Source organism: Manis javanica, chromosome 2 (assembly GCF_040802235.1).
Source record: "Manis javanica isolate MJ-LG chromosome 2, MJ_LKY, whole genome shotgun sequence".
In the NCBI taxonomy this organism is placed as follows: domain Eukaryota; kingdom Metazoa; phylum Chordata; class Mammalia; order Pholidota; family Manidae; genus Manis; species Manis javanica.
Window position 1 is genome coordinate 73,901,080 of NC_133157.1, and position 16,633 is coordinate 73,917,712.

Below are 16,633 nucleotides of genomic sequence, written 5' to 3' on the forward strand. Positions count from 1 at the left end.
TCAGTTTTTCTTTATTCTTATATTCCACATATGAGTGAAATCATTTGGTATTTGTCTTTCTCTGCTTGGCTTATTTCACTGAGCATAATCATACCCTCTAGCTCCATCCATGTTGTTGCAAATGGTAGGATTTTTTTTCTTCTTATGGCTGAATCATATTCCATTGTGTATATGTCCCACATCTTCTTTATCCATTCATCTGCTGATGGACACTTAGGTTGCTTCCATGTCTTGGCTATTGTAAATAGTGCTGTGATAAACAGAGGGGTACATATGTCTTTTTCAAACTGGGCTGCTGCATTCTTAGGGTAAATTCCTAGAGGTGGAATTCCTGGGCCAAATGGTATGTCTATTTTGAGCATTTTGAGGAACCTCCATATTGCTTTCCACAATGGTTGAACTAATTTACATTCCCACCAGCAGTGTAGGAGGGTTCCCCTTTCTCCACAACCTCGCCAACATTTGTTGTTGTTTGTCTTTTGGATGGTACACCATCATTTGCCGTACTAATGAAGTGATATCTCATTGTGGTTTTGATTTGCATTTCTCTGATAACTAGTGATGTGGAGCATCTTTTCATGTGCCTGTTGGCCATCTGAATTTCTTCTTTGGAGAACTGTCTGTTCAGCTCCTCTGCCCATTTTTTAATTGGATTATTTGCTTTTTGTTTGTTGAGGTGCATGAGCTCTTTATGTATTTTGGATGCCAACCCTTTATCAGACCTGTCATTTATGAATATATTCTCCCATACTGTAGGATGCGGGTATGCTCCTTTTTTTGCTAGACTATTACCATGGGATTTGAGTCACTTTAGTGAAGAGCTGATCTGAGTTTGATTATTTTTTCCTCCGTATTACTGCCTACAACACACCACGGCTTCAGATTCCATTAGTTATACATTCGGTCAGGCAGGGGGTGGTGTTGCTAGAAGTCAGCTATCTGTTCAGCTTCTGATCTTCCCTTGTTCAGCTTCTGATCTTCCCTCTATGCCCGTATCTCAGAAAGTTCTCCTTCTACGCTATTGGCTCTCTCTTTGATGTTAGAGTCCACTGCTGCTTTTTCTCAGTGCTTGCCAGCTTGATGGTGGAAATAGAGGAGGTGTTCTGGGTAGGCTTGTCGGTTGTCTTCGTCCAGCTTCAGTACTAACAAGGTCTGTTTCTCAAGATCTCATAAATGAGGTCCCATCTCTCTTTCCAGTGGTGTCTGATTCATGTCTTTGGTAGCTCCTGTGTGGGAGGGAGAGAGCATTTTTCCCTGCCCCAGCAGACAGTGCCTATAATGGACTGGTCCCAGTAAGGTTTCTTCCCAGAGGTGTAAAAGGAGTTTTATTTTTGCCCCTGAGTTATAGTATTTTAACCTGTGTCCTGAGGGAAAAAGTACTGCCTTTCTCTGAGTTTCTTAAAGCTTTTGTTCTGAGAAGAGAATAATCCTGGTGGACCTTGAGCCTTTTCTGCAGGGGTAGGCTTCTCCTCACTGTACCAAGGAAAGATTTTTCTGGTCTTCCACTCTTTCTCATATGAGCTCCCAGCTGCCAGAGAGCTCCCAGTGAAATACTTGCAACAGAGCATGAACTCCTCTTGTGTCTGTGGCTCTTATGGATTCTGTATCTCACCTTAGTTCATAGTCAGTCTTTACCATTTTAGCTGAGTTCTTCTTACCTGGCTGGCATCTCTTTTTCCTGCCCTTTACCATGGTGAGCTCATGCTTATGGTCTGTCTTTTTTGAAGGTATCTTTTTTCCCTTCAATTTTTGGCTGGTTGGTTGGCTTGTGACCTCAATTTCTAATGGTTTTAAGAAAAGTTACGATTTTGTAGTTTATCTGGTTTTTATTGTTAAAGTTTGGAGTGAGCCCCTCTCCGGCATTGTATATCCTAGGCAGAACCAGAACTCCTATTCTTTTCATCTTGTAACTTAGCTTTCAGAGATCCTTCCTGTCTTTGGTTCCTGAGGGGATTTTTTGTTCCATGTTGGAGTTTGCTTGCCAATGGCTCTTCAGCCCTCTGGTTTGCTTCTAGGATTCAGGAGGGTCAAGAAAGTTGTAAACTAAGTTATTTAGTGCTCTATCTTCCAAAATATTTTTGATGTTTCACGCCTGCTCTATCATTTTTACCTGGTATTGCAGAACCTTAATTTTTAAATAGTAGGTAATTCTTGTTTGGCAGTTTAGATGACTCTTCACAAACTAATAAGGAACAGGAGAATAGTGATGAGAGAATCCTCTGAGGAGCCTGGAAAATCTAGTCACCTACCTCAAAACAAGAGAAGTAGATTTCACTAAGTTTTGGAGGTACAGTCTTTTTCAGACTTTTGACAGTGACCAAAAAATACTTTTATATGGCAACTGCAAGTACAGAAGTATAAACAGTAAATGAAAATGTATGTTCTCTTAATCTTAATAAAATAGTTATTTTACCAGCAAAAAATGGGTTTACTTGGGAACAGCAGAGAATTGCCACCTGGGACATTCAAGCTATAGCAAAAGCATAGGCAAGTCCAAAGAACAAAGGAGGGCACCTCTGTTTTATAGGGGAAGGGGCCAAGTTGAGAGAACCACTCTAAGCCAAAAGCCCATTGGCATAAAACTTGGAGTCCTACGTGTCATGGCTTCTCATTGGCTGAATTGTGACAGTCTCTCATTGGCTGGGCTTTTGCAGTCGGGAGGAAGATGGAAACCTTCCTTCTTACTGCTGGTCTGTAAAGTATCTAAAATAGTCTGAAGACCATCTCTTCTGTCAGGGCCTGTGATTCAGGAAAAGTGGTAGGAAGGAAAGCTTCCCTTAAGGCTTCCCAGTGCTTCTGTCAGTGAGGTTTCTTTTATTAATTTTCACAATTCTGATGATTTTACTTATGTTTGCCCTGATTACAAAAAAATTGGGGCCAGACCCGTTAGATTGATTTCATGGCCTACAAATGGAGCTACCACCACCAATTTGAAAAACCTTGCAGTGTAGGTTCTAATAAAGGAGTTAGAATTGTTACCCTGTTTATACTTGGCTTGAATACTTGGAAGATTTTTCCAAATATGTGTGTATGTTGTTATTTTTTGCTTTATTTTTGTACTGAAGACATACCATTTCAAATTTGGAACTTGACAGTTGAATTTTCTCACATTAAGGCTGTTTATATCACTGGGAAAGAAGTTTTCAGCTTCAAAATTGTATCTTATGTGGATGCAACTGCTGGTTCTGCATACACAGATATGGATGTGGTTGACATTCAAGTTAATTTAACTGTTGGTTGCATCGAAGTAGTTTTTGTCACAAAATTTCTATATTCTATAATGGTAAGTATGTTAACCAATTATTTCCTACTAGTTGGAATTTGTGTCAAACATAGATGAAGAATAATAACTCCTTGCTTGTTTTTTCCTGATTTTTCATTATTTTCTGGGTATTATTTTTCATGACTGAAATGTATAGTACATTATTTATATGGCATCATTTTCATATGGGAAAATTCTAGTTAATTGATATATATGTTAACATATTAAATGTGTACATTATATTTCATATGTAATATGTTTTAAATATTAATTGAATTATTTTATACTTATACATCATGGTTTAAGTCTGTTTTACCTGCCTTCCAACTCTAATATACTGTTTATATAATTGAAGTTATTTTGGTCTTAGGTAATCATTAAGAAAATTTTATTTTTTATTGCATTATAATTCTGTGACTGTCTGGGGCTTTTTACAGGGCTTAGATTTAACCCCTACATGACACTGCCCAAGGTGTTTGAGTTCTGTTCCTGCTTTCGTAGTTTTTTTTTCCTGTGTTTTTCCTGTGTCATACCTGTTTCTGTGACTTCACTTAATTCTTTTAAAATGCTCTAAATTTTGGTGAATAAACTAAATGATCAGTTGGTTCTAAATAAAACTTGTTGCTATTTTTGTGATATTTTTCATTGAGGTTACCATGCAAGTTTTCCTGTAGCCATAAACAAATTGTTTGTACATAAAAAATAGGAATAAACAAATATTCCTTGTCTAGTTTATTTTTTCTAATCTTTTTGTTTTTATAATTCAAATCTGAAAAACTTTTTTCCCTAGATATGAAAATTAAGTATATTTCTAGGTATATTTTATGTCACTGAACTATTTTTTCCAGAATTTTGAAGTTGGAAAGTTTAGAGTTCTTGACAAATATATTTTTTTATGTTTTCATCTTACAAACATAAATAAGCTCTCAGTCCACTGAGGTTGTAGGGACATAAAAATGTGACTGTTTAGCCATTAGGGAAAAATGAGGTGATATGGGAAATAGTTATCAGTTAACTATTGGAATATTCACATGTTGTTTTGTTCTAGGGACTAGATTTTTATTTTATTATGTTCCTGTATCTTTGTGTTTCTCAATTTTTATTGATGAAAATTAAGATTTAATATAGACCACCAGACTGAATAATAAATAATGCTTGGTCGTACCAAGAAAAAACTTATTATTATGGAGGTAAAATCACAAATACCAAAATACATTTAATAATTTTATTCCTTAATGGTGACCTTAAGAATATCATTCTGTTATCTTCATAGGCTTTTATAGATAATTTTCAAGCAGCCAAACAAGCCTTGGCAGAGGCAACAGTTCAAGCAGCAGGAATGGCTGCTACTGGTGTAAAAGAATTGGCACAAAGGAGTTCTAGAATGGCATTGGATGTTAACATCAAAGCCCCAGTTGTGGTCATCCCACAGTCTCCAGTGTCTGAAAATGTTTTTGTTGCTGATTTTGGTCTAATCACAATGACGAATACATTCCATATGATAACAGAGAGCCAGAGCAATCCCCCTCCCATTATTGATTTGATAACGATAAAGCTGAGTGAAATGAGACTATACAGGTAAGCTTTTCACAGGTACATATGTGTAGAATGCAGTCCTTTTCTAACTTTGTATTAAAGGCTTTGTTATTCTGAGTTTATGTTTACAGTAAAATTTTATAATAACTATACTTAATTTTATGATTCTGTCTTCCCCAAGTATTTTTTGGCAAGATCAGTTATAGTCTTCTAGTCTTTAAAAACCTAAAACATATTTGAAAATGACTCGTCATTAGGAATGTTGTAAAATTTATTGTCTGAGGATGTGTATTTGTGTTTCTTTATAAATTATAAGGTTATGGAAATGAGAGAATTTCTAATATGTTTATTCACTTTGCAAATACAGCATTACCCTAACTCCTCTATCAGCCTTATGCTGTAGATCTGATAGTCTAATTAAAGCGTGCACACCCACACAGAGTAGAGTTGTTGATAGATTACAGCAAGAGTAGGTGGTGGTAAAACTGGATGGTATTCTTCATAAAGGAATAAAAGTGAGTTAAGGAGCATCATTGCAAATTAAGAAAAATGATTTGTATTTTTAACCTTGAGATAGGTAGAGTGTTGGAAGAAAAATCAGCTTCTATTTAATAGAAATCCATGGAAAGTTAAGTTTCAGTTAAGGTAAGAAATGACTGATACATTTAGGAGGATATGGAAAATGTAGAATGATTTGTTCAACTCCAGGGGTTTCAGAAATTACAGAGAAATAAATATTGAGGTAAGATACTTCTATTTTGGTAATAGACTGTACATGTAGAGTAATAACTTTAAGCTTTAGGTGGTTCATCAACTTGGAGTTTAAACTGTATAAAAGTCTGAATTTATGAAAAATATAATATTTACATATCTATATTTAATCACATTTTAATTTCACGAAAACAGTAGGTGTACATTAGGTGTGTGTCTATACCACCAAGAGGTTGCTTTTAAGAGTGCACTAAATACGTCTAGAGCACTAAAAATATTGTTATTTTTATGTCCAAAAAAGAATTTATATTTTATTGAAGAAATACATCAAATAGTATTAGGATGAACATAAAAGATTGTTGACAATATAACCACCCAAAGAAAACTACTATTAATAATTTGGTATGTTTCTTCTAGGTCATTGTATCTGCACATATATTTAAATTCAGTAAAATAAGAATTATTTTGTATTTTTGGGTTGTAAATTCCTTTTTTCCCTTAACAATATACTTTAAGTATTTTTCCATGTTATTTTGAATGCATAGTTTTTTCAAATACTTCATTTTATTCTGTAGATTTTAAAAATCCATTTGCTTGTTGTTAGAAACTTTAGTTGATTTTTTTTGCCATTATATATCAACACTGTAATAATGACTCATATCTTTGTTCATCAATACTTACATGATTTTCTACTCATTTCTTTAGTATAACTCATTTCCTTTGGAGGAATTCCTAGAAATAGAATTACTGTTTCAGAATATAACCAATTTTGCATAAAATACTTTAAAAATAATTGGTATTTGAAAATTTAGTTACACCTTCATAGAAAGCACATAAACACAAACAAATACCTCATATCTGTGACTGCCTGTATTTGAAATCATTTTGTTGGCAAAACTGTTAATGAAAATATAAACATTTAAAACATATTTATAATACTTTCTAAAGAAAATTTGTAAAACTTATACAAGGGCGAGAAAGAAACATTGACTAAATGTAGGGAGAAATTTTTCCCATATCTAACATTACAAAGATGTCAATTTCTGTGCAACATGCGTAAAAGCAACCAGAAGTCCAGTAGCTGTGTCGTATATAATAAATATTGAGGATACAAAGACATGCATGCATGGTCAGCTGCTGGGCTTTCTATTCTGCTTCATTATTTTAATTATTTTAGTTTTATAATACATTTTAGTTCTACTTATTGAAATGTATATTGGTAGTACCGCTCTAATATGGAACACTTCATCTCAGAGAAAGTCATCTACATTTCTAGTGGGATGGAACATCTCAGTTTGATGTGAAAAGCCTGATAGATTTAACTTTTCATGCAAAAAAATTTTTATTTCTACTATGTGTATATAAAATTTTTTTCCACTATTTGAGTTTATATGAAATAATTCAAAACAATTTTATTTCTACCTATAGGACTCAATTTATTAATGGTATATACCAAGAAGTACTGGATCTACTACTGCCATTAAATCTTGAGGTGATTGTTGAGCGAAATTTATCCTGGGAGTGGTACCAAGAAGTTCCTTGTTTTAATGTAAATGCTCAGCTAAAGCCCATGGAGGTAACTTTTGGTTCCTTATTGATTTGTTTTGTTACTTAAAAAATATTGCTTGAGAACATAAGACATTTGGGTACAGAAGTTATATATTAATGTCATTGTCAGAATTGAATAGTGATATTAACCTAAACTTCATTGAATATTCTTCATTTCTTCACTCACTCAATAAATAATTGAGTGCCTAGTGTGTGTTAGGCCTTGTGCTAAATTTGGAGATACAGTGGCAAAGAAGCTATGACCTTGTCTCTGGCTTCATGGAACTTACTAGTCTAAAATGCAGGAGTTGGTGCATTAATGTTCAGAGGCATGATTATTTGGCAGTAAAAAGTACACAGGCTCATAATTAAAATACTTACAAAATGTGGTAAATTCTATGAAGGAAACAAATATTAGACATGGTAAGTAGCCAGTTGATTATATTAATACAGAACTTAATGGAAAGGTCTAGACTAGAAATGACAATTTGGAAGTCATCAACATAGGAGATATATGAAATAACCTAGTGAGGGCCCTAGAAAAATGGAGAGTTTGAAGATGAAAATGGCAAATAGGTCAGTACCTTAGGCATAACTTACCTTCCTGTTGGTTGATAATTGCTCCAAACATAACTACCCAGTTTGTATTTTTCCCTCTTGACTGGATGGAAGTCAAAACTATATCACATGCTTTGCTGATGTGACAGCAACATATACTGTGTCTGGAAAATGGGTGTAGTGTATCTGTAACTAAATCTCCTTAGAAAGGATTTTATATGAACATTTGGTCACATGTTAAACAGTTTTTCCCAACTTTTAGAATCTTTTATTTGTGTTGGTCTGGGGAATTGGGGTTGTTTTATTTTGTTTGCCCTGCCAGCCATAGCCCTGGTAGGTTCAACTGGCAATTGAGGAAAAGTTGGCGAGAGGTTTTTTTCCCTAAACTAGGCCTATGGAGAGAAATAAGCCATATTAAACCATCTGCCTTACTGGGTTCCCCAGGGAAGGAAAAAAATAATCCTCCATTCTTATTTCCAAGTGTTTATCTTTAGTTTTGGTTTTGGAAAAATGTTAATTGAAGTAAAAATAAAAACTAATTTCATACTGCAAAAAATTGAAATAAAATTACTAGGTTATTGGTGCATTCAGAACAAAAAGTTGATCACACATAGCTTTTTTGGTATTGGTATCTAATTTACTTCTGTGTTTTCAAGGTACATGGACATTTAGACAACTGAATATTTAGTAGAAATATTTGATCAGTAACAAATTGGTTTTATAGAGGATTGAAATGGGATTATTTTTCTTAATGAGAATTTTTAACTACATGAAGTAGTAATGTTAAAACAAGCAAACTGTTTTTTTAACAGTTCATTCTTAGTCAAGAAGATCTAACAACTATTTTTAAAACATTGTATGGCAATTTATGGTATGAAGAAAGTGACAGTGCTTCACCTTCAGGAATTAAAGACCAGTGTAGTGTTACTAGTGGAGTTACTAATGCTTCACACCACTCAGGAGGTATGTTGTTAACCTTAAATTAGTTCCTTCTCCCATGCCTACTCCCTTCTTTTATCCTTCCTTCCATTTTCTAGTTGTAGATTTGGGTAAAATAAATTTATAAATATTTTCTAACTAGCTAATCCCATTCAGCTGTATCTAAATTGTCTGTTAGTCATTCTGTTAATTTTTTTTCTTTGAATCAAAAATTCTCATCTTGTGACAAAATTACTTAGTATTTATTCATTGCCCCAACTACCTATAGAACCTTATTTTCAGTTTTTATCCTTGTACACCCTCTTCTCCCTTATTTCTAATGCAGCATGTATATCAGGTGGGATATTTTATATTAATATTAGAAGTATCAAAATTAAGGATGTATCAAAAGAGTGATCATTAGAAAATAATGGATTTCAATAAATATGTGGAAGATAGATGGATGGAACAGAATAGAGGGAACCATAACTCAGAAAGAGGATGCATCCAATATTGGATTTAATGTGCTTTGTGGAATTTGATTGGGTTCATAATTTATCACCAGCACATATAGAGAATTTGATCAATTAGGGCTCCTGGGATGATTTTGCTTCATAAGAATAAAGTTCTCCTCATTTTGGCATTTTGGAAGCTCTCCAAACCTACCTACCTCAAAGTGAAACTGACTAGCCTTCAAAACCCACTCTTGCAAAGCCCTGAAACACAACACAGCTTTTTCAGTCAGAGAGAATTCTATCACAGAAACAATCATACTTTTATAACATTACAGGAAACCCCATCCTTAATAACTAGAATAACTGAGTCCTATATTGTTAAATGGTCAGCTATAAAGAAAATCACAAGAACCTAAGCACAAAAGAAACCAAGATAGACATTATTTTTTGAATGAAAGAGAAATAATTGAGGGAACAGAAGAAAATGTAAACAAACCAAACTCTAATTCATAATCAGAAGATTTAAAAAATGTAAGAACTGAATCTTACCATCATTACCCTCTACCCTCCCAAGATAAGAAAAGAGTTCTTGGAAGCCAAAAATATGATTGCTGAAATTTTGAAACAGAACAAGTGCTCTAAGCATGGGGTTAGAATGAAAGTACTGAGTTGGAATATATAGTTGAAGTAATCTCCCGTAACATAGAGAAAAAGCAGCACAGAGATGGAAAATGAGATAAAACTTAAGAGTGACAAAACTTCAGTTCAAAAGGTCCAATTCCAAAATAAGTATTTTAGTAGAAAGAGCTGAGAAAATGGAAGAGAAGAATCTTTGAAAGAAATAATAGAAAACTCACCAGAACTAAGTGAATATCAAAAAAAGCTCTTGAATATAAAGAATCTTGGAAAACCAAGTTTCAAGCAAATTGAATAAAGACACCCATGCAAACCCATTTTCATGAAATGTCAGAGTAACAAAGGTAAGATTTTAGTTTCTGAAAAAAAGAAACAGGCTGCTGATGAAGGTTTGCAAAAAAAGCTAATTGGAATCCGATTTATCATCAACAAAACTGGGTGGGATGGAATGAGATGTATGGATCATAAATGACAATGGTGGAATATAGTCAAAGTTGTAAGAAAAATGATTTTGAAGATAGGATTCAATATATGGCCAAACCATCATCCAAATGTGAAAACACAATAATTCTCATATTTCTAATGGCTCAAAGTTTACTTCCTTCATACCCATTGCTGAAGAAACTATATTCTAGCAAAACAAACAAGGGTTTCAGGAGAGGAAAACATGAGGTGCAGAAACAATGGACCTACCCAGGAGTGCATTGAAGAGGAATCCCCAAATTATCTAGGTTAGATTAAGTTTACTAGACAAGTAAGTTTACTAGGTAAGTAAGCTAGGTAACTTTTACTAGGCCAGAAAGTACTTAGTTTTCATTAAAGAGGAATTCAGAATGCCTTAAAATAAAAAGAATTGAAAGAATGTCTAAAGAAAAATAGCGTAAATTGTATTTGGTATGTAAAATGATGCATTAATTAACTGCATAAATGATATGGAGAGGAAAGCATGTTTTCTGGTCCTGAGAAGGGAGAAATCAGCCATTTATTCTGGTGCAGAAGAGAAGTGGACTAAGTTTTGCATTATTTTGAGCCAGTGTTTGAATGTGAGAAGGGATTCTTTTTTGAAAGAGGTACCAGTTGTGATGTTGAAGCAGCAGAGAAAATATTATAATAAACTCTTAGTCTCTTTATTGAAAATTATTACATAGCCATAGTTAAAAAAAAACACATGAAAAACATAGTTAAGAAACACAGAAAAACTTACTATGTAAATAAGAAAGCAAATGTTATTAACCATGTTAACACAGAAGCAAAGATATAACTGACCAAAACTGGAAAAGAGGAAGGTAGAGAAAATGGACTTAAATAGTGGGAAGTATAAAGATAATTTTAACAATTAGTATCATGTGAATGCTTTTATTACTGCTTTAACTCCTCCTTCTTCCCCCCTATTCCCACTCCACTAGATTATTTTAAAGCAAATCTCAGATGTTATACCTAATTGAAACTTACGTATAAGCAGGACGAATTTTACCTTTTAAATATAGTAACATATAACCCATAAATAATGAGCAATACTTCCATTAAACCATGAAAATAGTCTATTAGCCTTCATATAGCTATCTGATTATCTCATAAATGTCTCTTTATGAGTTTTTTTTTAAATGGTCATAAAGAGATCAATCTATAAAGAAGATAAAATAAATTTCAATGTGTATAACAACAGAGCTTCAAAATATATGCAGCAAAAACAGAACTAAAGGAGGAAATACACCTAATCGAGAATCATAGTTGGGGATTTACCACATCGCTCTTGGTAGAATATAGACAAAAAAATCAAAGATATAGAACATTTGAACACTATGCTGTTAACAAACTTGACATACACTAAACATTTGCAGTGTATACTTTTTCTTAATAGGGCTCCTGGAATATTCACAAAATTAGACCATTTTGGGGGCCGTAAAGTTTCTTGACCACATAGAATTAAATTAGAAATTAATAGCAATAGGGTGGCAAAAAAGCTTGAAATACTTGAACATTAAACAATAAAAATAACCCATGGGCCAAAAAAGAAAAGACAAGGGATATTAGAAAATTGCTTAAACTGAACTATAATGAACATAGTACAGAGTAAAATTTATGGGATGCAACTAAAGTAGTGCTGAAAAGTTTTGTTAGCTGTGAAGGATACTAGGAAACAAGAGTTTAAAATCAAAAATAGTTTCCACCTTAAAAAACTAGAAAAAGAAGAGCACACTAAACCTAAATAAAAGGATCTATAATACATATAAGAGTAGAAATCAATGAATGAGAAACAGATAAACAATAGAGAAAATAAGCAAAATCAAAATTGTGTTCATTGGAAATACTAATGAAATTGCTGACCTCTTAGCCAGACTGATGGGAAAAGAGAAAATAAATTACCAATATCAGAATTAAATAGATGATTACAGATCACTACCAAGATAAAAAGGAATGTTAAAAATAATTTTGTGACAATGAGTTCTACAACTTGTATGGAATGTACAAATTTGGAAAGCACAAGTTGCCAAAATTGACATAAGATGAAATAGGAAATCTGAGTAGTGCAGTATCTATTAAAGGAATTGAATGTTACTAGTGAATTCTATTAAATATTTAAGATCACAGCAGCATGTTACACAAACTTTTTTAAAATGGAGGAGGAACACGTAATTTTTTTTCTAAGTAAAAAAAATAATCATAAAAGAAAAACATTATAAGTAGACTTCAACAGAAATTTTAACTTCTGCTCATCAAAAGATAATATTAGGATTGTGAGAAGTAAGGCCTCAATTTGGGAGACATATTTATGATACACATATCTGACCATATTTTTATATCTAGAGTACATGAGAACACCTTGAAATTAACTTTAAAAAAGCAATGACTAAAAGTTTGGATAGTTGGGAAAGGATAGTATGTTAAATGGACAGTAAGCACAAGAAAAGTATTAATACAGTTGCTTATCAGGGAAACTTCAATTTATCTCTTACTGGTAAAATTTTACAATACTGACAACACCAAATGTTGGAGAGAATTTGAAATAACTGAAACTCTCACATAATGCTGTTAGCAATGTGAAATACTATACTGTGAACAGAAAGTTTGGCAGTTAACATAACTACGCAATGATAAGCAATTCCAGGCCTAAGTATTTCCCCCTTTACCACTCCAAAGGAAGTACATATATATATATATACAAAATGACTTATTTAGGAACATTTATGGTAGATTTATTCAGAAGAGCCCAAATATGGGAAAAGTACCATATATGTGACTCTCTCTATATGGAATTTAGAAGTACAATATGTATTACTCCATTTATATGGAATTTAAGAACATACAAAACTAATCTAAGGTGATGGAAATTCTAATGGGAGGGATGGAGATTGGCTGGAAGGAGTAAAAGGGAACTTTCTGGAGCTATGTAAACTGTCAGTATATTAATTGGAGTGTTGGTGACATGGATGTATACATTTGCCAAATCCCATTGTTTTAGATAAGATTGTATTTTTTGCTGATGTAAATTTTACCTCAATTAAAAATAAATTACCTGGCCTGGTGGTACTTATCCTGAGCTGGGTAGAACAAGAAATAAGAATTGCTGTTATTAGAGCTCATTTAATAGATCCCATATACATATACTTTGCCTCAAAATGTAAAATATAGAGAAGAATGAATTTTGGATTCTTCTGTTTAGTGGAACAGTTTTTTAAATGAAACCTAAAATACCTTGCTTGGTTTTAGTTTTTTTTAAAGTAAAATTTGAATGCTAAACTGTGCCAGGTCCTTTAGTATGCATTTACACAGGGTATTTTACTTAATTCCCGAAACAAATCCAGTGATTAGTTCTGTTACTCCCATTTTGCATTAATATTAATATTCCCAAGTTATAATAGAATCCTAAGCTGGAAGTTACTGAGTTCGGCATCTAAATTTTCTTATCTTTTTTATTTTCTTGAATAACATTTTACTATACCCTTTTGATTAATAATTCCATTAAATCTGTTTAAATGTTCTAATGAGCTCTACTTCCTTTTTCTTTTATCCAATAACTTTAATTTTTCTAAGGGACAACTGTAGTGACAGCTGCTGTGGTTGAAGTATATTCACGTGCCTCACAAGTTAAGACAACACTAAATATGAGTTTCAGAACTGATTATCTCACTATGATACTGTATAGTCCAGATCCTGAACAGGTAAGTTAAGGAAAAAAAGAAAATATATTTTCCATTTGATGAAAACTATAGGTGAATGTTGATTAAAATAACAATTGTTAATATTTTGTGTATTTTTGAAATGCTTGTTCCTTTAAGAAAAGTTCATCGGTCTTTTCACTTTAATAATAAAATAATTTTAACCATTTACCTTCTAAAATTAGTTATTTCAGTAGCCAGTGATGTGAGATATAAATTTTTAAAGATAATATTTTTTGACCTTTCATTAGCAAGCCCATTGGAAATAATGTGATAGTTCATATCTTAAAATATGCTTTAGATTTATGTTTTTGTGTAAAATTTGTATTGATTTCCTCTTCCACAGACTTCTTTTACAGATGTTCGTGATCCTTCTCTGAAACTTGCTGAATTTAAATTGGAGAATATCATAAGTACTTTGAAAATGTATACAGATGACTCAACTACTTCTTCCTTCTCGTTAAAAAACTGTATTTTAGATGACAAAAGGCCTCATGTCGAGAAGGCAACTCCTAGGTAATAATGTTCTCAGTTTTCACTTGAGAAACGGTTGACCTCTTTTATAAAACTTATTTCCAAAGTTGCACGTTCGTTTTATGGGTACACCCTGTGATCTTCAGAGCTTCAATTCAGTGAGTCCTGGTTCTCAGTCTGCATTTAAAATGTCTGGGTTCAGTCATGTGCTATTTTTGCTGGAGGGTTGGTTGATTGGTTAAATAGGAATAATCAGTGCAATTAACTGTTTTTAAAATTAATCTGTATTATCTAAATTATTATTAATCCATGCAAATTGTAATGGGAAATAAATGAAAAATTTGTGAAGAAAAAGTTTGCTGAGATTCCAAATTCTGATAATTTCTTAAAGATACACTTCCTAATTTATGAAACAGTTGAGCTTGAGAAGGTTTGTAAGTATGTTATTTGGAGTACTTTATGATCTTCCCAGGAGAAATGACTTCAGAATGCTGGCTTGTCAGTGAAAGGGATAAAAAGTGTTTGGGTTTTATTGATATACTTGGTTATTTGTAAAATACTTATAAGAATTGTTGTTATTGTGTTTTTTTAGAATGATAGGACTGACAGTTGGGTTTGACAAAAAGGACATGATGGATATAAAGTATAGGAGAGTCAGAGAAGGATGGGTGTCTGATTTAGTCCTTCAAGAAATGTATATTTGTGCAAGTGTGGAATTTCTGCTGACAGTCGCAAATGTCTTTCTTGAGGCTTACACCACAAGCACTGTTGTAGAAACCAGTGTTCAGACATGGACTGCTAAAGAAGAAGGTTAGTTATGGGCTAAAATATTTAATATCTGTAAGATTGAAGTACTACAGTAGCACTTACCTTGATTATTAGCCTTCTAGATGATAAGGTTAAATGAACTAAGCAGTTTAAATCTTTGTTTTTCAGAAGAAATGTGTTTTCTGGTAGGATGTACAGTTTGCATATTTTTCAAGGTGTGAATACGTAGTGTCAAAAATTATGAGACCTCTCTTAGAGTAAGTTGTACTTCTCTCTGCAAGCAGTAATTGAAAGAATTTATTCGAAGGAAAGCAGGGGGAAGAATGAACTGACCACTCCTTTTCATAATTAAAGATAGTATTTTAACTTAAAGTATTTTTTTTTTGTTATTTTTATAGTTTTCTATTGCTTTCACATACTCATTTTGGGATAATAGAAACAGTGTCGAGAGTTGGATTGGTTTCCAGCTCTGCCATTAAATAGTGAAGATTGCTTCTAATATTTTTTAAATTCTTATGGCTATATCTTCTTCAAATCTCATACCAACACAGTTGGAGTAGATTACTGTGGGAGTTAAGATTCTTTAATTTTACTTTTTACTTAGAATGAAAATAACCTTTTCCCATAGATAAATTGTTCATAAATAATATATATATGTATATATATGTTTAAATATAAATATTTAAAACATTTTTATTTCTATTTAGTACCTGTACAGGAATCAGAGAAATGGGAAATTAATATTATTATTAAAAATCCTGAAATTGTGTTTGTGGCTGATATGACAAGAAATGATGCTCCTGCCTTAGTCATGACAACACAATGTGAAATTTGCTGGAAAGGTGACCTTGAAAACAATACAATGACCGCTGCCATTAAAGATCTCCAAGTGAAAGCATGCCCATTTCTTCCAGTCAAGAGAAAAGGCAAAATCACTACTGTGAGTTTACTATGTAATTATCTACTTAAATGTAAAGTGTTTTAGATTTAGTATATAGCCTTTTAGGAAACTACCGGCATGCTTTTTCCAGCCTTTCTCTGTAAAATATCTTTCTTTCTGCTTGGAGAGCCAAATCTAGATGATTATTACACACCAGCTTTGAAACTTTTTCATTTTTTCAGTTGCTTCTCGTATTTGTGGAAATAGTTGTACTAAGTTGCTTTCATCTTCATGCTTCTCAATTAAGACCTTACTGTGGCTTTCTAACCATATCAATTCCACACTGCTCTTAGGCCTTTAAGACTTTTGCTCTGTTTTGGTGTTATTATTTTTAAAATTTTTTTCTCCCATCTGTACTTTTTTGCTGAGGTAAGCACTTTTGCTTTTCTCCATGTGACTGACTTGAGCCTTCAGCCATTTGCTTTAACATACTTGCCATTTGTATTTTACTCTCTAGTAGCCCATTGGCCTTCCTCTTCTTCATAACTGATTAAAGTTAATTTCTTCAAAGATAGTTTTTCTTTCTGACTTCCAGTATTTTATAAGACACTTATAAAAATGTTTAGGTTCCCAGAGGAGTAATTAAAGCATAAATGTTCTAAGTATTATTAACATAGAAATGTAAGCTATAATTGTTTTATAAGTAAATGCATATATGTTAGGATAT

The 16,633-nt window shown here is 32.8% G+C and overlaps 1 protein-coding gene across 3 annotated transcripts in view; it reads left to right on the plus strand.

The window, feature by feature from the left end:
- VPS13A (vacuolar protein sorting 13 homolog A) overlaps positions 1-16,633 on the plus strand; it is a 233,046-nt gene that overhangs the window by 101,105 nt on the left and 115,308 nt on the right. For all 3 annotated transcript variants that reach the window (XM_017674002.3, XM_017674001.3, XM_017674000.3), the window contains exons 32-39: positions 3,116-3,283; positions 4,536-4,840; positions 6,938-7,085; positions 8,428-8,578; positions 13,660-13,787; positions 14,131-14,300; positions 14,851-15,068; positions 15,734-15,966. In XM_017674002.3, the coding sequence (XP_017529491.2) occupies positions 3,116-3,283; positions 4,536-4,840; positions 6,938-7,085; positions 8,428-8,578; positions 13,660-13,787; positions 14,131-14,300; positions 14,851-15,068; positions 15,734-15,966 (1,521 nt within the window). The remainder of the gene's footprint in view (positions 1-3,115; positions 3,284-4,535; positions 4,841-6,937; positions 7,086-8,427; positions 8,579-13,659; positions 13,788-14,130; positions 14,301-14,850; positions 15,069-15,733; positions 15,967-16,633) is intronic.